Source organism: Hemiscyllium ocellatum, chromosome 3, assembly GCF_020745735.1.
Source record: "Hemiscyllium ocellatum isolate sHemOce1 chromosome 3, sHemOce1.pat.X.cur, whole genome shotgun sequence".
Classification (NCBI taxonomy): domain Eukaryota; kingdom Metazoa; phylum Chordata; class Chondrichthyes; order Orectolobiformes; family Hemiscylliidae; genus Hemiscyllium; species Hemiscyllium ocellatum.
Genome location: NC_083403.1, coordinates 90317103 through 90340798, shown reverse-complemented (window position 1 = coordinate 90340798; position 23696 = coordinate 90317103). Strand labels below are relative to the sequence as shown.

Below are 23696 nucleotides of genomic sequence, written 5' to 3'. Positions count from 1 at the left end.
GGCACAAAGTCAAATAGGCAATTGTAGCCAGATGGGGAGTTCACAGAATGTTGCCAGGATAGATTTTTAGAATGACATGTACTGAAGCCAAGCAGAGAGCAGTTTATACAAGACCTGGTATTGTGCAACAAAATGCAACTAATTAATGATCTCATTGTGAAAGTGCCTCCCGGTATCAGGGACCATAGTATAATTGAATTCAATTTGAGGGAAACAGGAATGAGTCCAAGATTATCTATGTAAAGGAAATGAAGTCATGAAAATAGACTTCACTAAAATTAATTGAAAGTTAAATTAAATGATAGACCAATCACTATGTTGCAGCAAATACTTAAGGATATTTCAGAATACACAGAATAAATACATTGGGAAGGCTAGATCGAGTACTTTAAATAGGTCAGTTTTTGTCGAATGTGTGGAGGATGGTTTCCTGACACAGTATGTAGATAGGCCAACAAAAGGTGAGGCAACATTGGATCTGGCACCGGGTAATGAACCAGGCCAGCTTTTAGATTTGGAGGTAGGTGAGCACTTTGCTGATAGTCACCACAAATCAGTTATGTTTTCTTGAGCAATGGAAAGAGATAGGTATATACTGCAGGATAAGAGTTATAGCTAGGGGAAAGACAGTTATGATGTGATCAGGCAAGATTTTGGATGCACAGGATGGGGAAGGAAACTGGAGGGGATGGGCACAAATGAAAGGTGGAGCTTGTTCAAGGAACAGCTACTGCGTATCCTTGATATGTATGTACCTGTCAGGCAGAAAGGAAGTGGTCGAGTGAGGGTGCTGTGCTTCACTAAAGAAGTTGAATCTCTTGTCAAGAGGAAGAAGGAGGCTTATGTGAAGATGAGACATGAAGGCTCAGTTAGGGCACTTGAGTTAGCCAGGAAGGGCCTAAAGAGAGCTAAGAAGATCCAGGAGAGGACATGAGAAGTCTTTGGCAGTAGGATCCAGGAAAACCCTAAAGCTTTCTATAGTTATGTCAGGAATAAAAGAATAACTACTGTAAGATTAGGGCCTGTAAAATATAGTATTGGGAAGTTGTGTGTGGAGTCCGAGGAGATAGGAGAAGCGCTAAATGAATATTTTTCGTTAGGGTTTACACAGGAAAAAGATGGTGTTGTTGAGGAGAATACTGAGATACAGGCTATTAGACTAGACAGGATTGAGATTCATAAGGAGGACGTGTAGCAATTCTGGAAGATGTGAAAATAGATAAGTCCCCTGGGCCGGATGGGATTTACCCAAAGATTCTCTGGAATGCCAGGGAGGAGATTGGCTTTGATCTTTATGTCATCATTTTCTACAGGAATAGTGCCTGAAGACTGGAGGATAGCATATGTCCCCTAGTTCAAGAATTGGAGTAGAGACAACGCTGGTATTAAGAGACAAGTGAGTCTTACTTCAGTTGTGGGTAAAGTGTTGGAAATGATTATAAGAGAGAGGATTTATAATAATCTAGAAAGGAATAATTTGATTAGGGATCGTCAGCACAGTTTTGTGAAAGATAAGTCATGCCTCACAAACCTTATTGAGTTCTTTGAGAAGGTGACCAGACAGTTGGATGAGGGTAAAGTGGTTGATGTGATGTATATAAATTTCAGTAAGGTTCCCCATGTTTGGCTATTGCACAAAATACAGAGGCATGGGATTGAGGGTGACTTAGCGATTTGAATCAGAAATTGGCTAGCTGAAAGAAGACAAAGGGTAGTGGTTGGTGGGAAATGTTCATCCTGCTGTTCAGTTGCTACTGGTGTATGTGCAAAGATCTGTTTTGGGAACACTGCTGTTCGTCATTTTCATAAAGGATCTGGATGAGGGCGTAGAAGGGTGGGTTAGTAAATTTGCAGATGATACTAAGGTCAGTGGAGGTGTGGACAGTGCAGAAGGATGTTGCGGGTTACAGAGGGACGTGGATAAGTTGCAGAGCTGGGCTGAGAGGTGGCAAGTGGAGTTTAATGCGGAAAAGTGTGAGATGATTCATTTTGGAAGTAGTAACAGGAATACAGAGTACTGGGCTAACGGTAAGATTCTTGGTAGTGTGGATGAGCAGAGAGATCTCGGTGTCCATGTACATATATCCCTGAAAGTTGCCATCCATGTTGATAGGGATTTTAAGAAGGTGTATGGTGTGTTCGCTTTTGTTGGTAGAGGGATTGTGTTTCGGAGCCATGAGATCTGTACAAAACTTTGGGTGTGGCCACATTTGGAGTATTGCGTACAACTTTGGTCATCTCATTATAGGAAAGATGTGGAAGCATTGGAAAGGGTGCAGAGAAGATTTACCAGGATGTTGCCTGGGATGGAGGGAAGGTCTTCTGAGGAAAGGCTGAGGGATTTGAGGTTCTTTTCGTTCGAAAAGAAGATTGAGAAGTGACTTAGATGTTCAAGATGATCAAAGGATTAGATAGGGTGGACAGTGAGAGTCTTTTTCCTTGGATGCTGATGGCTAGCACGAGGGGGATATCGGTTTAAATTGAGGGATAATAGATACAGGATAGATGTCAGGGGTAGGTTCTTTACTCAGTAATAAGGACGTGAAATGCCCTGCCTACAACAATATTAGACTCGCCAACTTTAAGGGCATTTAAATAGTCATTGGATAAACATATGGAGTAGTATAGGTTAGATGGGCTTCAGATTGGTTTCAGAGGTTGATGGAACATCGAGGGACGAAGGGCCATTACATTACTGCGCTGTAATATTCTATGTTCGATTGCAACAGATAAGAAAAATGCAAAGGAATAGACCCATTGCCCGTGATTAATGAGAGGTGCTAAAGATAGTACCAGACTGAAAGAAAAAACATAATTATTGCAAAGACAGATGTCAAGCTAGATAATTGACATAATATAAAAAAAATGACCAAGCATACCTATGTATGTGTCATTGAATATGCCATCTTCTCTTAACTGATTTATCAATATGATGGCTACTTGCTGTTCCTGTAGCTGTGATCAATTTTGCAGGGTTAGGGTGTTAGCCACACACCCAGTCTTCATCCTGTAGGCTTGGGACTGGCTTTTGCACTGCTTCTCTGTGGATTAAAAGCAAAAGTACATAGTATACTAAGTTAGAAACAAACAGGCTTCTGAAATGGCCAAACATGCAGCCATCAAATATTTTTTTCTGTCAGGAACATCATTGAGCAAAGCTTGGCACATTAAAGCAATTTACTAACTTAATTGATTTTTAAAAGGTTTTTAAATAGAATCCACAGCAGTTACTGAAGACATCACAGAGCAGGATTTTAACATCAACAGGGCCTTATACAGTAACTCCAGATGCTTCATAAACATCAGTTTAGGCACTTTGGGCTGCTCCAGCATCTTGAGATGAGTACGCCAAGACTGCATTCCCTTTCCATTCCTTCTCCTCTTGGTTATTGATTTCTTCTTGAAGGTGCTGCTGGGTACAGACTTTGACACACGTGATAATACCACTGGTCGATAGAGCTCAATTTCACAGATAATGTTACTTAGCTGAATGGATAATCATGTGCTCCAATGCATGACCACCGGTCTTGACAGAAGTAGCACCATGGTCTACTAATACAAGTCATTGTGACAAGGCAAGGATGGCTGGACCCAACAAGACCCTCCCACCACCATCAGTTTTAAAAAAAAAGCAAGGACATTGATCACTTGCCCCACTTGCGAATAACAGCTCCAGGACAATGTTATATAGATTGATGTACATAGAAAAATTAGTACAGAAATATTGTGTTTAATGTGACAAATTAAAAATCAATCAACATAGCCAAGAAGCTTCGACTCTACACGTACGTAGTGGTACCACCTGCAATCCATGCAAGCTATAAAAGAGAACAACAAGGATGTCATATCAGAAGACTCTCTTTCACCAGTGTTGCTTGTTTAAGATTCTGTACACCACTTTGAAGAGACAGCATCACAATGAAGAAGGCGACTGATTAGAGGCATATGCAGATCATGATGGAGAGACAACTGAGGCTTGGAGGATGCACATTTCTTGTGGGACACTGTCCAATGGGGAAAGAAACTGGGCCAGTCACGGACAACCTGGCAAAGTAATTTTAAGGAAAACCTTCAAGATAGGGCACTATCGAGGTTGGAATTAGAGATTAAAATGGATTAGGGGCATTGTCCCTCTGAACAAGACAATATCTAAATGGGTATGTTCACTAACTTTAGACTGTCCAAGCAAACTTCAACAAGGGGCTCTACTTAGCATGAAAGGATACATTGATCAAATCAAGTTAAACTGAATTGAATTCTCTGTGCGGCAGAATTGTATATGCTAATCAGTGGCTTCTTATCTTCAGGAAGCAGTCTTTTTAGCAAAAGATTTTTCTAAAACAATTCATAATCTGTCAGATCAAGATTCTATATTTGATAATATGTTAAATAGCGATTTTCTTTTTCTTCAGCTAAAGTATACTCGGCCAGGTTTACCTACGTTTAGTAATGAAGTGCTCCGCAAGTGGAAGGATGAAATGAAAACTTATAAGAGAGTACAGTGTCCAAATAAGGTAAGTATAGTAGCCACTTGTATTGTTTGTTATTGGTGGTTGTATACCACACTGTGTCATCTTTCTACATTTTGTAAATATAATGCAGTTTGGTAAAACATGTAACATTTTCATAGTGCAAACTTGAATACTTGATAAAAGGGATATTTTGTCAAAGTGTTTTGCCTTCCTTCAGGTCAATTCGCAAAAAAAACTAAAGTAAAGGGAAAACAATATTTGTTTTGTATGAGGGCAAAGAACTGATTGGTAGAGGCATTGCCATGGAGATTGCAGCAGTTGATGATAACTCATGGTTAATTGCCGAGCTTTGGTTAAAATTTAAACTATGCAGATGGACGCTGGTCAAGATATTGCCCTGAGAAATGATACTGAGAACACTGTCAGCTGTTTTGTTGTGTTGAAATGGGCACATTGGATATACAGGTAGTTCTTCTGTAATGGTTGTGTTCTTGTGCAACTCCACAATTAGAAACAGCCTTAAAGTATTGGCGAAGTAATAATGTTACAGCCAACACACATTGGAAAAGAAAAGTTGCCCCTCAAGTTCCCGTTTATTCTTTCCCCTCTAATCTTAAACTGATGCCCTCTAGTCCTCAATTCCCCAAGAGTGGGAAAAAGAAGAGTATATTGACCCTATCCATGCCTCTCATGATCTTACACACTTCTATAACATCTCCCCTCTGTCTCCTACACTCTAAAGAATACAGTCCTAGCTTGTTCAATCTCTCCCTATAGCTCAGATTAGGTGCAGGCGACATCTTTGTAAAGTTCTTCTGCACTCTCACCAGTTTAATAACATCCTTCTTAGAACAAGGTGACCTAAACTAAACACACTACTCCAAGTGCGGCCTCAACAACATCCTGTATAACTGTAACATAAATTCTAGATTTCTATACTCAGTGCTAATACTGATTGCGGCCAGTGTGCCAAGAGCAGCCTTCACTGCCCTGTCTACCCATGACTCCACTTTCAGAGAACTGTGAACCAGAACTACAAGATCCCTCTGTTCCATTACATTCCTTAAGGTCCTACCATTCACTATGAAACACATATCTTGATTTGACTTTCTAAAATGCAAGACCTCGCGCTTATTGATATTAAACTCCATTTGCCATTTCTCGGCCCACTTCCCCTTCTGACCTGATAACCTTCCTCACTGTCCACGATACCGCCTATTTTAGTGTCATTTACAAAGTTACTAATCATGCCTTATACATTCTCATCCTAATCATTGATATAGATAACAAACAGTAATGGGGCCCAGCACTGACCCCTGAGGTACTCCACTATTCAAATGCCTCCAGTTTGAGAAGCATCCTTCCACTATTACCCTCTGCTTTGTTACCATCAAGCCAATTTTGTATCCAATTTGCCAGCTCCCTTTGATTCTGTGCAATCTCTCCTTCTAGAGCAGCTTACCATGCGGAACCTTATCAAAGGCCTTACTGAAATCCATATAGACTATTCTGCCCTCCTCAACCTTCCTGGTTACTTCATCAAAGAACTCTAACAGATTCTTGAGGCATGATCTCCCACTTTTTCAAAGCCATATTGACTACTCCTAATCAAATCCCGTCTTTCCAAATGCATGTGTATCTTCTCCCTCAGAATCTTCTTAAGTAACTTACCTACCACAAATGTTAAACTTACTAGTCTATAGTTCCCAGGCTTTTCTTTTCATCTCCTCTTAAATAATGGCACAACATTCTCTGTTCTCCAATCTTCTGGGACCTCACCTGTGGCTAACAATGATGCAAAAATATCAGCCAGGACCAAAGCAAATTCTTCTCTAGCCTCTTGCAGTGTTCTTGGATATATCTGGCCAGGATTGGGAGATTTATCCACCTTCATACATTTTAATTCCAACACCACCTCAACTGTGATATGGACTATCCCCAACATATCACCACTAACCTCCCCAAATTCCCAGATATCCATGTCTTTCTCCATGGTAAAGACAGAGGAGAAATATTAATTGAGTACCTCGCCCATCAATGGACATATATATGTCCATTGGTCCTTTAGGTGCCCAATTCGTTCTTTAGTTATTCTTTTTCCTTTAATATAATCAAAATATCTCTTTGGATTCATCCTAATCTTCTCAGTCAAGGCTCTCTCATGCCCCCTTTTCACCCTCCTGATTTCCTTTAGTAAACTTCAGTATTCGCTGTATACTTGCTGGGATTCTCTTGATCCCAGTTCCCTGTACCTGAGCCACGCTTTCTCCTCCTTTCTGGTTAAAGCTTTAATATTTCTTGTCATCCAGGGTTCCCTATTCCTGCCAACCTTGCCCTTCACCCTCACAGGAACATATAGATTTTGAACTCTAGTTATCCCACTTTTAAAGGCCTCTCACTTGTTAGAGGTCCCTTTGCCTGCAAACAAACTACTCTAATCAACCCCCGCAAGCTCCTGTCTAATTCCATCAAAATTCACCTTGCCCCTGTTTAGATCTTGAACCAGTGGACCAGTTTTGCCCCTCTCCATAATTATTTATTTTAAAATTAGTCGAACCAATTAGTAGAACCCTGGACACTGGTTCCAAAGTGCACCCCCACTGTCACCGCCAGTACCTGTCCTGCCCTATTTCCCAAGAGTATGTTGAGTTTTGCCCCTTCCCGAGTAGGACCTTCTATTTACTGCGTGAGGAAACTTTCCTGAACGCACTTGACAGATTCCACCCCATCTAAGCCCTAATCCCAATCTATGTTAGGAAAATTAAAATTCCCTACTATGACAACTTTTTTGCTCCTGCAAGTCTCTCCAATCTCCCTGCATATTTGTTCTTTTAATTCCCGTTAACTATTTGGGGGTCCAGAGCACAACCCCAATAATGTCATCGTCCTCTTCTTGTTTCCTACCTCCACCCACAAAGCCTTACTGGATGATCCTTCCATATTTAATCTCTGACAACTGTTGTGGTACTTACCTTAATCAATAATGCAACTTCCTTTCCCCTTCTTCCATCACTTCTGTCCTGCCCAAAACATCTGTACCCTGGCACGTTAAGCTGCCAGTCTGTTTCTCCCTTAGCCATGTTTCTGAAATGGCTATAACATTCCAGTCCCATGTACCTAACCATGCCCTGCGTTCATCGGCCTTATCTGTCCGCCTTCTTGCCTTAAAATAAATGCAATATTATCCAATAGGCATTTCCTGCTCCCTGACTTGTTCCAGTCCGACTTGTCCCTTCACCTTAGATCAGAAATGTTATTATCACCTGTGAGCCTTACACTTGCCTCCCTCCCTGCTGTTGAGGATTCCCGCCCCCCCAACCAAGTTTAAACCCTCCCTTGCAGCACTAGCAAACCTGGCCACCAAGGTATTTTTCAGGAGTATAATACTGCATCAGAAATTTTTTTCTACAGATTTCCTACAGAGAAAAACAAGCCATGTAATTGAAAATAAGCTGACTGTATAAAAAACTTTGAAGTGCTTTGACAAGAAATTTGTGTATATGCATTACTGTGGTTATTTTCCTGTCTTGTAATAAAGGGAAATGATTGGCGATGTTTGACCTCACTTCCATATAGTTTTAGAAAGCTGGGAGAAATGGGAGCAATGTATTTGTAGATTATTCATGATTAATGCTAATATTTGTGGGCGGCACGGTGGCACAGTGGTTAGGACTGCTGCCTCACAGCGCCAGAGACCCGGGTTCAATTCCTACCTCAGGCGACTGTGTGGAGTTTGCACGTTCTCCCCGTGTCTGCGTGGGTTTCCTTCGGGTGCTCCGGGTTTCCTCCCACAGTCCAAAGATGTGCGGGTCAGGTGAATTGGCCATGCTAAATTGCCCGTAGTGTTAGGTAAGGGGTAAATGTAGGGGTATGGGTGGGTTGCGCTTTGGCGGGTTGGTGTGGACTTGTTGGGCCGAAGGGCCTGTTTCCACACTGTAAGTAACCTAATTTATCCTAAAGATTGATGAGAATGAACACAGTATGCTTTATCTTGCATACATTGTGCCGATGCAATAAACGTTGAATATATCAGTTCTTTACAATAAAGTTATCTTCCTGTGAGTAATGTCTATTTCTTTTATAGTTGAGCGCTAAAGATTATTTCCAAGCGATGAACTTTTAAAAATGATTTCTTTTCTGTTTCCAAGTTAGTTTGATAGATCAGTAACTTGTAAAAGTAAATATTATTTTTATGTTATGTTCTGACTGAAATAAATAATACTGTATTAATATTTTTATTGATTCATGGAATAGGAGCATCACTAGCAAGGCCAACATTAATGGCCCATTCCTGATTGTCCTGGTTTGTGAGTTTCCTTTTTGAACTACTGCAATCCATGTGGTATTGATACAACCACATTAATGTCAGGGAGGGTGTTCCAGGATCTTGACCTAGTAACGGTGAAAGTAGAGCAATTCCAGTTTCAAGTCAAAAGATGGTGTGTAACCTGGAGAGGAAATACAGATGATGATTGCATTTGGGTTAAGCAGGCCATGCAGTCTCCTACACTTCAAGGATGGTAACAGCAGCCTTCATCACCAGTAGAAGCTTTCACAGCATAATGAGCTGGCATTCCCATGGAACAATGTTCCATGTGTCAGCTGCCCTGTATGAGGCTTTTGAAGGTATTGTCAAAGGATGCATACATGTACAATGTATTATGTCTTGTAGATAATATACCATGTCCCCTACCAGACTAAATTCATTCTACAATGGATCCTCTTGTAACAGGCAGCCTTTTATTGACAACTTTTAGTTATTACGTCAGTTCCTATTTGTTATAATAACATGATCAATGTAAATGGCTAAGTTTCTTGGAGAAGGAGGCAAATAGTGCAGAGACTGTTGGTTCTGTAAAGTTCTAGGTTATATACTATTAATTATATTCAAGTAAAGAAAATTTGTCTTAAGTTCAGGATTTGTGTTAAAAGATCGCATATATGAATGCTATATGATGTTGAGACTTCGATGTTGTGGCCATTTCTGAGACATGGATACAGCAGGGAAAGGAATGACTGTTGCACCTTCCAGGATTTAGATCTTCCAGTAAGAACAGAGAAAGTGGAAAAGAGGGGGAGGTGTGTCATTGTTAGTCAAGGACAGTATTACAGTGGCAGAAAGGACGTTTGAGGACTTGTCGACAGAGGTAGTATGGGCTGAGGTTAGAAACAGAAAAGGAGAGATCACCTTGTTAGGAGTTTTCTATAGCCCTCCAAATAATTTCAGATGTGTAAAGGAAAGGATAGCAAACATAATTCTGGATAGGAGCGAGAGTAACAGGGTGGTTGTTATGGCAAACTTTAACTTTCCAAATTAATTAGTTCGAGTACTTTAGACGGGTCAGTTTTTGTCCAATGTGTGCAGGATAGTTTCCTGACACAGTATGTAGATAGCACAACAAGGGCGAGGCTTCATTGGGTTTGGTACTGGGAAATGAACCTGGCCAGGTGTTAGATTTGGAGGTAGGTGAGCACTTTGGTGATAGTGACCACAATTCTGTTATGTTTACTTTAGCGATGGAAAGGGATGGGTATATACCACAGGTAAAGGTTATGGCTGGGGGAAAGGCAATTATGATGCGATTAGGCAAGATTTAGGATACATAGAATGGATAAGGAAACTGTAAGGGATGGGCACAATTGAAATGTGGAGCTTATTTAATGGACAGCTACTGCATGATCCTTGATAAGTATGTACCTGTCAAGCAGGGATGGAGTGGTCGAGCGAGGGAACCGTGGTTTACTGAAGAAGTTCGATCTCGTGTCAAGAGGAAGAAGACGGCTTATGTTAGGATGAGATGGGAAGGCTCAGTTGGGGAGCTTGAGAGTTACAGGTTAGCCAGGAAAGACCAAAAGAGAAAGCTGAGCCAGGAGGGGACATGAGAAGTCTTAAGCGGATAGGATCAATGAAAACCCTAAAACAAAAGATTAGGGTCAATCAATGATAGTAGTGGGAAGTTGAGCGTGGACTCCTAGGAGATAGGGGGAGCGCTAAATGAATATTTTTTAATCAGTATTCACACTGGATAAAGACAATGTTGTTGAGGTGAATACTGAGATACAGGCGACTAGACAGTTTGAGGTTCCCAAGAAGGAGGTGTTAGCAATTATGAAGAGTGTGAAAACAGATAAGTCTCCTGGGGCGGATAGGATTTATTCAGGATTCTCTGAGAAGCCAGGGAATAGATTGCAGAGCCTTTGGCTTTGATCTTTACATTGCCATTGCCTACAGGAATAGTGCCAGAAGACTGGAGGATAGCGAACGTTGTCCCCTTGTTCAGGAAGGAGAGTAGAGACAACCCTGGTAATTATTGACTAGTGAACCTTACTTTGATTGTAGATAAAGTGTTGGAAAAGGTTATAAAGCATAGGATTTATCATCTAGAAAGGAATAAGTTGATTAGGTATAGTCAACATGGTTTGTGAAGGGTAATTCGTGCCTCACAAACCTAACTGAGTTCTTTGAGATGGTGACCAAACAGGTGGATGAGGGTAAAGCGATTGATATGGTATCTGGATTTCAGTAAGGTGTTTGATATGGTTCCCCACGGTGAGCAATTGTACAAAATATGGAGGCATGGGTTTGAGGGTGATTTAGTGGTTTGGATCAGAAATCAGCCAGCTGAAAGAAGACAGTGGGTGGTGGTTGATGGGAAACATTCTTCCTGGAGTTCAGTTACTAGTGCTATATCACAAGAATCTGTTTTGGGCTAGTGTTGTTTGTCATTTTTACAAATGACCTGGATGAGGGCATAGAAAGATTTGTTAGTAAATTTGCGGATGACACTAAGGTTGGTGGAGTTGTGGATACTGCTGAAGGATGTTACAGATGACAGAGGGATATAGATAAGCTGGGCTGGGAGGTGGTAAATAGAGTTTAATATGGAAAAGTGAGAGGTGATTCACTTTGGAAGGAGTAACAGGAGTACAGAGTATTGGGATAATGGTAAGATTCTTGGTAGTGTGGATGAGCAGAGAGATCTCTGTGTCCATGTACATATATCCCTGAAGGTTGCCACCCACGTTGGTAGGGTTTTTGAGAAGGCGTATGGTGTGTTAGCTTTTGTTGGTAGAGGGATTGTGTTTCAGAGCCATAGGATCATGTTGCAGCTGTACAAAACTCTGGGTGTGGCCACATTTAGAGTATTGCATACAATTTTGGTCACCACATCATAGGAAGGATGTGGAAGCATTGGAAATGGTACAGAGGAGATTTACCAGGATGTTGCCTGGGATGGAGGGAAGGTCTTCTGAGGAAAGGCTGAGGGACTTGCGGCTGTTTTCATTGGACTGAAGAAGTTTTGAGAGGTGACTTCATTGAAACCAGTGAGAGCCTTTTTCCTTGGATGGTCTTGGCTAGCGTGAGGGGATATTGCTTTAAATTGAGGGTGATAGATCTAGGACACATGTCAGAGGTAGTTTCTTTACACAGAATAGTACAGGCATGGAACGCCCTGCCTGCAGCAGTAGTAGACTCACCAACTAAGGGCATTTAAATGGTTTTCGGATAAACATATAGACAAAAATGGAATAGTTTACGATCGAAAAGCTGCAGCTTGGTTCCACAGGTCAGTGCACTGACTGAAGGGTCTGTACTGCACTCTAATGTTCTTCATTCTCTGGAATGGCACTGAGAGTCAAAAAATGCCAATCAGCATAATTTTCATCTTTTAGTGTTAACTGTTTAGTGGAGGGACAAGAAGTTCAAAGTATTGGAAGAGATCTCTTTGCAGCCTCATCAACATGTGAGAGTAAATGTTCATCAGAAAGGAGCTGAAATCAAAGGCAGTGGTAACGGCATACCAAAATGCCGTGTTATACATTACGCATCAATCTGTACTTCCTTGCAGTCTGACATATTATCTTTATTACAGATGTGTACTTCTGAGCAATTTGTTCATTAAACTGTGTATTTCACTTGTCAAATTGTTCTAATTCTCTGTGTATGAAACTGAAATTTTCAAACTGACACTTGTAATTATGTTTAATAGCTAATTTTTCTTTAGGATTGTGCTTCCAATTATACAAGCATATCAGGGTTGAAGGCTCATCTTGGTTCTTGTACAAGGGTAGGTATAACTTTCTTTAAAGTTTGTGGAAAAGGATATTTATTATGTCTTTTTGTTGTAAAGTCTGTACTGAGATTTTGGTCAACTAGAACTCTTTTGGTACCTTGTTGCAATTTGTATATGAACTGATACTAACCTTGTTGTAACCATCCATGTTTTGCCTTGTTCATGTCTGTTGGAAGATTCCCATTTTTCTTTCTTCCATGTTACTTTGTCTGTTTTCAATGTGAAACCAATGACTCTTCCCAAAAGATTTTGTTACCTTTTATTGTTGAATACTGTTATTGAATTAGTGGACTGTATTTTATTTCTAGGCAGCTATTTGGGGGGAGGGGGGAGCCGATGTTCAGAAGAACAATGTGGAGAAGCTTTTCAAAAAGTTTGTTTATTGGGTGTTTTCTATAACTGAGATATAAAGAATTTCCCCATTTCAAAGAAAAGCTTCCAATTATAGGTCTGTGTAGGAATTGATTGCTATATATTAGGACCGTATGTTTTTGGATGGTCATTTCAGTAGGAATAACTGTTAAACAATAAGGTTAAAGTTTGTTGCTTTTAACGATAATTCCAATAAGGGAAATTCTGAAGAAATTGCTTAATTATTGACAGTAAGTGTATATTTTATGCAATATTTTCTCTGTGCTCCTCCTTTTGTCGGAAGTGAATACCTAAACTGGAAAGAGAAGAATTGTAAAATGACCCCTATTCTATTCAGTATGTATTTTTTTGCAAGGTTGTTTCAGAATCTGTCTTGGATCAGGGTCACAGCTCAACGGTATTTTCGTTCTGACTTCTACATTGGGACTAAAATATACTTTTGCTTTCTTGTCTGTCTTAAAATCATATGGACTTTTATTATTGGGAATCTTAGGTGAAGGATACCAAAGGTTAACATGCCAGACTATTCAAAAAGTAATGGTTAGATGTTGCCACTTTGATTCCAAATCATTGAGCACAATGGGAAGAAAGGGAGACAGGGAATATGTACGAATTTCTGATTTATATGTGGAAGTAATTTATATGGAGTCAAAAGCACACAGAGTGGTATATTTCTTAAGAGGAGAAGAAAGGAAGATTCAATGAGGCTGTAATCCTGATGTATTATTGTCATCTGGAGAGGGGAAAAGATGCATTCAAAAAACTATTGCCTTGGGCATTAAGTTTTCAGGCTGTCCTTGCCAAGAATGTGAAGGACATTCTGATGTCAGTTTTTGCAGGCTTGAATAAAATTGATTTGTGAAGGCTTATATGTTTGTGGTGAACAAACTTTCTCTCTGATTTTTCTTGGGGGATGCATGGGTGAGGTTTTAATAGTTAGATTCTCAAGACGTATTGAAACTGCCTTTTGAGGAGCTGGATGTTTATTGCATCATTCTGACTGATTCTGATGTAGAGAAAAGCAAGGTACAGTGATTTAGCCATTGCATTTTGAAGATCATGGTGTTTGCATCTAAAGCACTGCCTCTCTTCCCTTCCATTATATGGATCCTACTTCAAAGAACTGGATGGTACAGTGAGTTAGATATTGACTTTCACATGGGTTTAGTCATTTAGACTGATTTGCTTATGAAATTCAATTTATTATCAGTGGTGATGTAAGAATATGGGAAGTGTTAAAGCTGAGGCATATTGTTGGGATAATAGAAACCTTACTCTGCATTGACCTGTACTTTGCCTGACCTGGACTGCTTAATACTGTAATTGGTATCTGAATTGGGAAGAGTCTGTTTCTCAGCAGTGACGTCATGGCTGAGTAGAAAAGTTATATTGTGCCACAGTTAAAGTTGATCATTTGTTACTGTTAAATGCTGGTATTTGTTTTTTTTTTCTTGAAATACTAGGGAGAGTATGTTGCTGGAAAGTATAAGTGTCTGCTATGTGAAAAAGAATTCAGCTCTGAGAGTGGAGTAAAATATCATATTAATAATGTACACTTTGAGGTAAAAACTTATTATTCTTGGTATTCTACATCGTAATCCAAAGAATGTAGATTTGACCTTTTTTAAAAATAGAATTGTTTGTTCAAATTTTAAAGTTAAGGGTGATATTCAAAACGTGTCATGGATTTTATGCATTTCCACATTTTAGATGTGAATAGTAGTGGCCACTTGGTTAGTTGTGGCTTTGGATTAGTGGTGCTGGAAGAGCATAGCAGTTCAGGCAGCATCCAAAGTGCAGCGAAATCGACGTTTCGGCCCTTTATTCCTGATGAAGGGCTTTTGCCCGAAATGTCGATTTCGCTGCACTTTGGATGTTGCCTTTACTGCTGTGCTCTTCCAGCACCACTAATCCAGAATCTGGTTTCCAACATCTGCAGTCATTGTTTTTGCCTAATTGTGGTTTTGCTGAGTAATGTGTTATGTTGGAACAGATTTGTATCATTGCAGACATGATTAACGGCTTTGAGATTTTTAGTTTAAAAAATTGGATTTATAAGATGAGTGCTCACTTGTTTTATGGCTAACTCATATCTTGTCAATAGCTATCTCATAATCTTAGCAGAATACTGGCTAGAAAAGGTGGCTAAGTTCGACACTGATGCAGATGAATTAGCACCAGTAATTCATGCTGATCTATCTATAAATTTAATTTGATGTCTTGGCTAATGCCCACTTACATTAATTCCTTTGCGTCTGTCCCAGACTTTGGAAGTTACATTTGTTAAACGATGATTTTGAATGTCAACAGAAATAAGGAAAAAAGGAACTTTATTCATAATTCAATGTAACATTTTATAAATGGATCCTGTTAGTGAAGATGTCATTTGAAGAATGTTGATCATTTTAGATTTCTTAAAAGCACAAAAATTATGCGTCCAATACAGGGATGACGGTCAATAAAATGCTTGTCAATGTAACTGTAATTCCCCTTTTTACCACTCTATGTCTCACGATTAATATGATGTTCACTTTTATGGACAGGACTGGTTTCTTCCGACTTCTAAAGCAGCTAAAGAATTCAAGCCCTTGGTGAAATTTAGCAAAAAACAGCCTAAAATATCAAACAAGAAAAAGTCATCATCAAAAGTTGGCAAGAAACAGAATGCCCAAATAGCTTTATTGAAAGAGATGTCCTTCCTTAAAAAAGTCTGTGAGAGTTCTAAAGAACATGATCAATATAGGTTTACTGATAGTGAGGAAGAACAAGATGAACAAGAAAAGGTTGGAACCTGGCATCTCAAAAGACCAAGTGCAAAAGCTGAATTAAAGACTGATCAAGCCAAGAAATAAGCAATTGTGGTGGATTAAAGAATAATAAATGGATTATTTAGCTTGACAGACAACCACAAGCTGCATGGGCATTGATTAAAACACAGTAACAGATCTGCAGATAAGTATAATTTGCATTTGTTGACAAGGTTTTTTTTGTAATTTTAAGTTGTGCACTCATGTTCATGTGTTCTTGGGAATGAGGAATTGGACCACATTAATTTTTTTTGCCATACATAATTTGGAAAAATGAAAATAAAATTCAGGTTGTGTGCGTACATTTAGTGAAGACTTTGGGTGTGTTTTGTGTGTAATGTAAACCTTCTGCTTCACACTCCCTTAATAGTTATAGTTTAATATCCACATGATAGAAATGTTGTGCTGTTTTAAGAGGAGAAAATTGTTAATATAATTTCACATTTCATAAATAAGAATCTGGAGTCTCAGTATAATTCACTCCAGGGGTGAATGTGCTCATTTTTGTGTGCCACTGGTTTGGAAAGGGTTAGAAATCACTGGTGCTACGTACTGACAGTGATCTGATTACTTCATATATTTCAGTCTGTTTCTTTGTGCAAAGGAAGAATTCAGGCTAGAAATCCCTCTATGACAGAATGCCACCTGTTTCAAGAGGTACAAAGAAGACTGGTTGTAATCTTAGGTGTTAAAAAATGAACATGTTTGTTTATTTATTTAAGATTTTTTTGTGTAACATTAGAAATGTTGTCTAGCGGTGGCTAGTTAGTAAGTTGTGCTGATCTATAACGCCTTAAATTTTCAGGGCAACGAATAAGAATACTTGATGTAGAATCAGTCTCATCTTCTGACATTTTCATAAGATTGATTCTAGATTGTTGGTAGTATTGGTGGTTCATTGGTAGCTTTTCAAATAAAAATATTGCATTTTGTTTCAATAGCTGTCTACATGCGCTATACTAAATGCAACAATTTAATCTCCTTTATCCAATTGTTACAGAAAAGGATATGTAATTATCAATAGCACAATTTTCAATTTATTCCATTTAACAGGAATACCTCAAACCTCCTGAGTTTTCTACTCTTGATGGAATAAGTAAACTTTAGATGAAAAAGTGTTCCTTTATTATAGTGTGCTGAATGATAGCAATGTGAGCTATATCTGCATGTCGTAAGGAACCTACTGTGATATCCCATTACTTGGACATCATGAATAATGTATTTTTTATGTGATGGCTTTCATTATTTACAACATGAAATTTATCTGATAATGTAGTAAACACAGTCACTTTTAATAATTTTATTGTTCAGGTTCTCTGTCCTTTTTACCTGTCTTAGTATTAGTATTAGTAAAGACAAGCAAGTTAAATCTGTTCTTAACAATCAACTTCGCTAAATAAACTTAATCTCTCAGTGCCAACTTGGTAGAGACCAGCTAAAAAGCTAATCATATTCAGGGTGTAGTACTACTAGTACTGCAAAATATTTTTTAAAATGTTATTATATAGCTGACATCACAAATTAAAGTTATAACATATGTATAATTTCAAGGCATCATCATTCAGTTATGAATTTTTGGAATTCTGTACCCCAGAAATCAGTGAATATTCAGCTGTAGAGTACACTTAAAGACTGAAAACAATAAATTTATGTGCACCAAAGGAACCATGTGTGGGAACAAGTGAGAAAGCTGATTTGAGGTAGCTATGATCTTAATGGCAAAGCCATTCTTGAAGCAATTTGCTCTCCTGCAACTCCTGTTTCTTTCTTGTCAAAAATCATCAATAATTTTGGATAGTCTTTGGAAATGAGCATAAAGTAAATGCTACCCAGGAACCATTTTATTGAATGTACATACACTACGCAATGTACCTTTAATGTGTCTTTTACAAACCAGGTACATTATTAGAATATTCCTCAAAATTTGGCTTTATCTTAGTATAAGTAATGACTGTAACAATTAAATCACGAAATAACCAGTGATTTTTTACGTGACAAAAGGCATATTAAAAGCTCTTCCAACTATTTTCTTTTTTTTAATATTAGGCTTTTATCTACAATGATTTATCTCTATTATTGATATGTAACCGTTAATATTTTAAAATGCTTTACTGCATTCTCAATGATATTTTATGATTCTGTTGGTAGTTTTTAACCTAAGAACCAGCAGGAGATTTAGCCTTATTTTATTAAAATTGTGTTAGCATTAAATTTATATAAATGCTTTTTGTTTGTTATAAATTGGAGACTAAAGCCATTTTACAATCTTGCATTACATTTCAGTAATATTGTTTCTGACTATCACTTCTCTATGACATAGACAAATTAATTTACACAATAGTAATTGTGAAAGTGCACATTTAAGTAAGCATTTCTTTCCAGGCACCTAAGACTCAAAATAAGCAAGGTGCTTGGTTATAACATGAATATGCACATGTACATTCACTTGCTCATGTTGTGGTGTGAAAATAACCTCTTGTCCAGAATTCCTTCTGGTGTATCGATAATCTAGTCATACTATTTTGACCTGAAAATGTGTTGCTGGAAAAGCGCAGCAGGTCAGGCAGCATCCAAGGAGCAGGAGAATCGACGTTTCGGGCATAAGCCCTTCTTCAGGCTTTTGGGCTTATGCCCGAAACGTCGATTCTCCTGCTCCTTGGATGCTGCCTGACCTGCTGCGCTTTTCCAGCAACACATTTTCAGCTCTGATCTCCAGCATCTGCAGACCTCACTTTCTCCTCGAACATACTATTTTGACCATCAATATTCTCTGCATTTTTACAAATATTATCTTGTGCTCTGTGGAACTTCATTCTCTTTTGTGTCTGACTTGGACAATTAAAATCTTGGTAATAGTAGTGAAATTAAATAAGTTTGTTTCAGTACAAAGTTCAAAGATTTTTTGTATTTAGTGTTGTGGAGAAAAGGAGAAACAAAGGCAATGAAAATAAAGTACTCGTTATAAAAGAACAAAAGGTGCTCCCAATATGACCAGCTCAAAGGACGGATTAAAAATTGAATTTTGTTTTTGTCCTTCAATGTTGTTTTTCTATGACTATGCACTTCTCTCCAATATTTATTTTCTTTCCTTTGCAAACTTTCTCAACATATGATGTCCATTCTCAAATGTATTATTTTTCATGATAAATTTTAAAAATTGCAGTCAATTTGATTTGATTGCAGTGTCAAGCATTTATACTTGCTGACTGAGGGAAGGAAACATTTATCTGAAACTAAATGACAACAAACTCTTAGACTGATATACTCATCTGAAATTCCAATGATGGGTTAATAGAAGAAGTATTAAGTTTTCACATACTGAGTTTTATATTGTCGAGTAACTTCTAGGTTTATTATTTTACAATTTTTCTTCTTTGTTATTCTTCAGGATATACTATGAAATAAACAAAGTGATGCGACTATACAGCAGGTTATTGTATGAAAAATAAATAAAAGTGCTTTATCACAAGGATTTCAATCTGAAGTTTCTTTGCCTTTGTTTCCTGATGCTGCACATTTTCCAACAATGTTTTAGTCTACCACTTACTATACTGTACAAAAAGCTCTTGCAGTTCTCTGGACCATTGGCTGTCTCTTGTCATAAAGAAAGAAAAAAAAACGATGTTCTGGGAGGTCAGACCAAGTTAATTTTAAGTATTTTGAGTATATTTAGTCAAATGTAATGTGTTGATATGATGGATTTAAACAATTAGTATTGGATAAGTTCTTGAAGAAGTTTTTGTGTTGAACTTTATTCAAGGGTTGGGGAGAAAGATGTAGTTACCCAAATCTGTGGTTATGCAGCTCCATCAAATGATTACAACATTTTAATGAATTGGGCAATTTTTTTTATAAATAAGATACATGGTGGGCAGCTTGGTGGCTCAGTGATTATCACTATTGACTCACAGCACCCGGGACCTGGGTTCAATTTCACCCTCGGGCGATTGTCTGTGTGTGGAGTTTGCACATTCTTCCTGTATCTGCGTGGATTTCCTCCAGGTGTTCCAGTTTCCTCCCACATCAAAAGAAGTGTAGGTGAGGTAAATTGACCATGCTGAATTGCCCATGGTGTTCAGGAATGTGGAGGTTAGCTGCATTAGTCAGGGAAAATGTAAAGTAATAGAATAGAGGAATGGGTATGGTGGATTACCCTTCAGAGGGTTGAACATAGAACATGACAGCACACAATACAGGCCCTTTGGCCCTCTATGTTGCAACAACCTGTGGAACCAATCTGAAGCCTATCTATCTTGCACTATTTCATTTTCATCCATATGTTCATTCAGTGATTATCTATGCCCTTAGTTGGCGAGTATACTACCGATGCAGCCAGGGCATTCCACGCTTCTACTACTCTCTGAGTCTGTCCAATAACTTATCTACCTCTGACGTCTGTCCAATAACTTATCAACCCTCAATTTAAACCTATTTCCCCTCATCCTAGCCATCAACATCTGAGGGAAAAGGCTCTCGCTGTCCACCCTATCTAACCCTCTGATTATCTTATATGTCTCAATTAAGTCACCTCTCAACCTCCTCTCTAATGAAAACAGCGTCAAGTCCTCAGCCTTTCCTCAGAGGACCTTCTCTTCATGCCAGGCAACATCATAGCAAGTCGCCTCTGAATCTTTTGCAACATTTCCATGTCCTTCCTATAATGCAGTGACCGGAACTGTACACAGTACACCAAGTACGGCTGCACCAGACTTTTGTACAGTTGCAACATGACCTCAACGCTGCAAAACTCAATCCCTCTACCAATAAAAGCTAATACACTATGTCTTTTAACAGCTCTTATCAACCTGGGTAGCAACTTTCCGGAATCCATGTACCTGGACACCTAGATAGAGTCATAGAGATGTACAGCATGGAAACAGACCATTCGGTTCAACCCGTCCATGCCAACCAGATATCCCAACCCAATCTAGTCCCACTTGCCAGCACCCGGCCCATATCCCTCCAAACCCTTCCTATTCATAAACGCATCCGAATGCCTCTTTAATATTGCAATTGTACCAGCCTCCACCACAACCTGTGGCAGCTGGTACCACCCTCCGCGTGAAAACGTTGCTCCTTAGGTCTCTTTTATATCTTTCCCCTCTCACCTTAAACCTATGCCCTCTAGTTCTGGACTCCCCGACCCCAGGGAAAAGACTTTGTCTATTCTATCCATGCCCCTCATAATTTTGTAAACCTCTATAAAGTCACCCCTCAGCCTTCAACGCTCCAAGGAAAACAGCCCCAGCCTGTTCAGCCTCTCCCTGTAGCTCAGATCCTCCAACCCTGGCAACATTCTTGTAAATCTTTTCTGAACCCTTTCAAGTTTCACAACATATTTCCAATAGGAAGGAGACCAGAATTGTATGCAATATTCCGACAGTGGCCTAACCAATGTCCTGTACAGCTGCAACATGACCTCCCAACTCCTGTACTCAATACTCTGTCCAATACATACATTTGGAAATCATACCAAATACCTTCTTCACTATCCTATCTACCTGTGACTCCACTTTCAAGGAACTATGAACCTGCACTCTAAGGTCTCTTTGTTTAGCAACACTCCCTAGGACCTTACCATTAAGTGTATAAGATTTGCTTTCCCAAAATGCAGCACCTCGCATTTATCGGAATTAAACTCCATCTGCCACTTCTCAGCCCATTGGCCCATCTGGTCCAGATCCTGTTGTAATCTGAAGTACCCTCTTCACTGTCCACTATACCTCCAATTTTGGTGTCAACTGCAAACTTACTAACTGTATCTCTTATGCTCAGGTACACCTGATCAGGTCCTGGAGATTTATCCACCTTGAACCATTTCAAGACATCCAGCACTTCCTCCTCTGTAATCTGGACATTTTGCAAGATGTCACCATCTATTTCCCTACAGTCTATATCTTCCATATCCTTTTCCACAGTAAATACTGATGCAAAATATTCATTTAGTATCTCCCCCATTTTCTGTGGCTCCACACAAAGGCTGCCTTGCTGATCTTTGAGGGGCCCTATTCTCTCCCTAGTTACCCTTTTGTCCTTAATATATTTGTAAAACCCCTTTGGATTCTCCTTAATTCTATTTGCCAAAGCTATCTCATGTCCCCGTTTTGCTCTCCTGATTTCCCTCTTTAGTATACTCCTACTTTCTCTATACTCTTCTAAGGATTCACTCAATCTATCCTGTCTGTACCAGACATATGCTTCCTTCTTTTTCTTAACCAAACCCTCAATTTCTTTAGTCATCCAGCATTCCCTATACGTACCAGCCTTCCCTTTCACCCTGACAGAAATATACTTTCTCTGGATTCTTGTTATTTCATTTCTGAAGACTTCCCATTTTCCAGCTATCCCTTTACCTCTCAACATCTGTCTCCAATCAGCTTTCGAAAGTTTTTACCTAATATCTTTCTCCAATTTAGAACGTCAACTTTTAAATCTGGTCTATCCTTTTCCATCACTATTTTAAAATGAATAGAATTATGGTCGCTGGCCCCAAAGTGCTCCCCCACTGACACCTCAGTCACTTGCCCTACCTGATTTCCCAAGAGTAGGTCAAGTTTTGCACTTTCTCTAGTAGGTATATCCACAAACTGAATCAGAAAATTGTCTTGTACACACTTGAGAAATTCGTCTCCATCTAAACCTTTAACACTATGGCAGTCTCAGTCGATGTTTGGAAAGTTAAAATCCCCTACCATAACTACCCTATTATTCTTACAGTTAGCTGAGATCTCCTTCCAAGTTTGTTTCTCAATTTCCCTCTGACTATTGGGGGGTCTATAATACAATCCCAATAAGGTGATCATCCCTTTCTTATTTCTCAGTTCCACCCAAATAACTTCTGTGGATGTATTTCAAGGAATATCCTCCCTCAGCACAGCTGTAATGCTATCCCTTATCAAAAATGCCACTCCCCCTCCTCTCCTACCTCCCTTTCTATCCTTCCTGTAGCATTTGTATCCTAGAACATTAAGCTGCCAGTCCTGCCCATCCCCGAGCCATGTTTCTGTAATTGCTATGATATGCCAGTCCCATGTTCCTAACCATGCCCTGAGTTCATCTGACTTCCCTGTTAGGCCCCTTGCATTGAAATAAATGCAGCTTATTTTGCATTTGTCCCTATCTTGTCCCTGCCTGCCCTGACTGTTTGACTCACTTCTGTTCTCAGCTGTACCCGTCTCAGATCGATCTCTTTCCTCACTATCTCCCTGGGTCCCACCCTCCCCCCCCCCCCCCCCTTCTAATTTAAATCCTCCCAAGCAGTTGTAGCAAATTTCCCTGTCAGTATATTAGTCTCCTTCCAATTTAGGTGCAATCCATCCTTCTTGTATAGGTCACTTCTACCCCAAAAGAGATTCCAATGATCCAAAAATGTGAATTCTTCTCCCATACACCAGCTCCTCAGCCATGCATTCATCTGCTCTATCCTCCTATTCCTGCCCTCACTAGCTTGTGGCACTGGGAATAATCCAGATATTACTACCCTTGAGGATCTCCTTTTTAAATTTCTGCCTAACGCTCTGTAATCTCCCTTCAGAATCTCAACCTTTTCCTGTCCAATGTCATTGGTTCCAATGTGGACAATGACCTCTTGCTGGCCCCTCTCCCCCATGAGAACATTCTGCACCGTCTCTGAGACATCCTTGATCCTGGCACCGGGAAACAACACACCATTCTGCTTTTTCTCTGCTGGCCACAGAAAAGTCTGTCTGTACCTCTGACTACAGAATCCCTAACACAATTGATCTCTTGGAAGCCGAAGTACCCCTCGTTGCATTACAGCCAGTCTCAATACCAGAAACTTGGCTGTTCGTGCTACATTCCCCTGAGAATCCATCACCCCCTACATTTTCCAAAACAGCATACGTGTTTGAAATGGGTATATCCACAAAAGACTCCTGTGCCAGCTGCCTACCTCTCTTACCCTTCCTGGAGTTAACCCATCTATGTGACTGTATCTGAGACATTCCCCC

The 23696-nt window shown here is 39.4% G+C and overlaps 1 protein-coding gene across 4 annotated transcripts in view; it reads left to right on the top strand.

Annotated features, from left to right (window-relative positions):
* The window catches only part of znf512 (zinc finger protein 512), a 70056-nt gene extending 53032 nt beyond the window's left edge, over positions 1-17024 (top strand). For all 4 annotated transcript variants that reach the window (XM_060851816.1, XM_060851806.1, XM_060851799.1 and 1 more), the window contains exons 13-16: positions 4413-4514; positions 12479-12541; positions 14383-14481; positions 15463-17024. In XM_060851816.1, the coding sequence (XP_060707799.1) occupies positions 4413-4514; positions 12479-12541; positions 14383-14481; positions 15463-15771 (573 nt within the window). In that variant the 3' untranslated portion in view covers positions 15772-17024. The remainder of the gene's footprint in view (positions 1-4412; positions 4515-12478; positions 12542-14382; positions 14482-15462) is intronic.
* The last annotated feature ends 6672 nt before the right edge of the window (positions 17025-23696 follow it).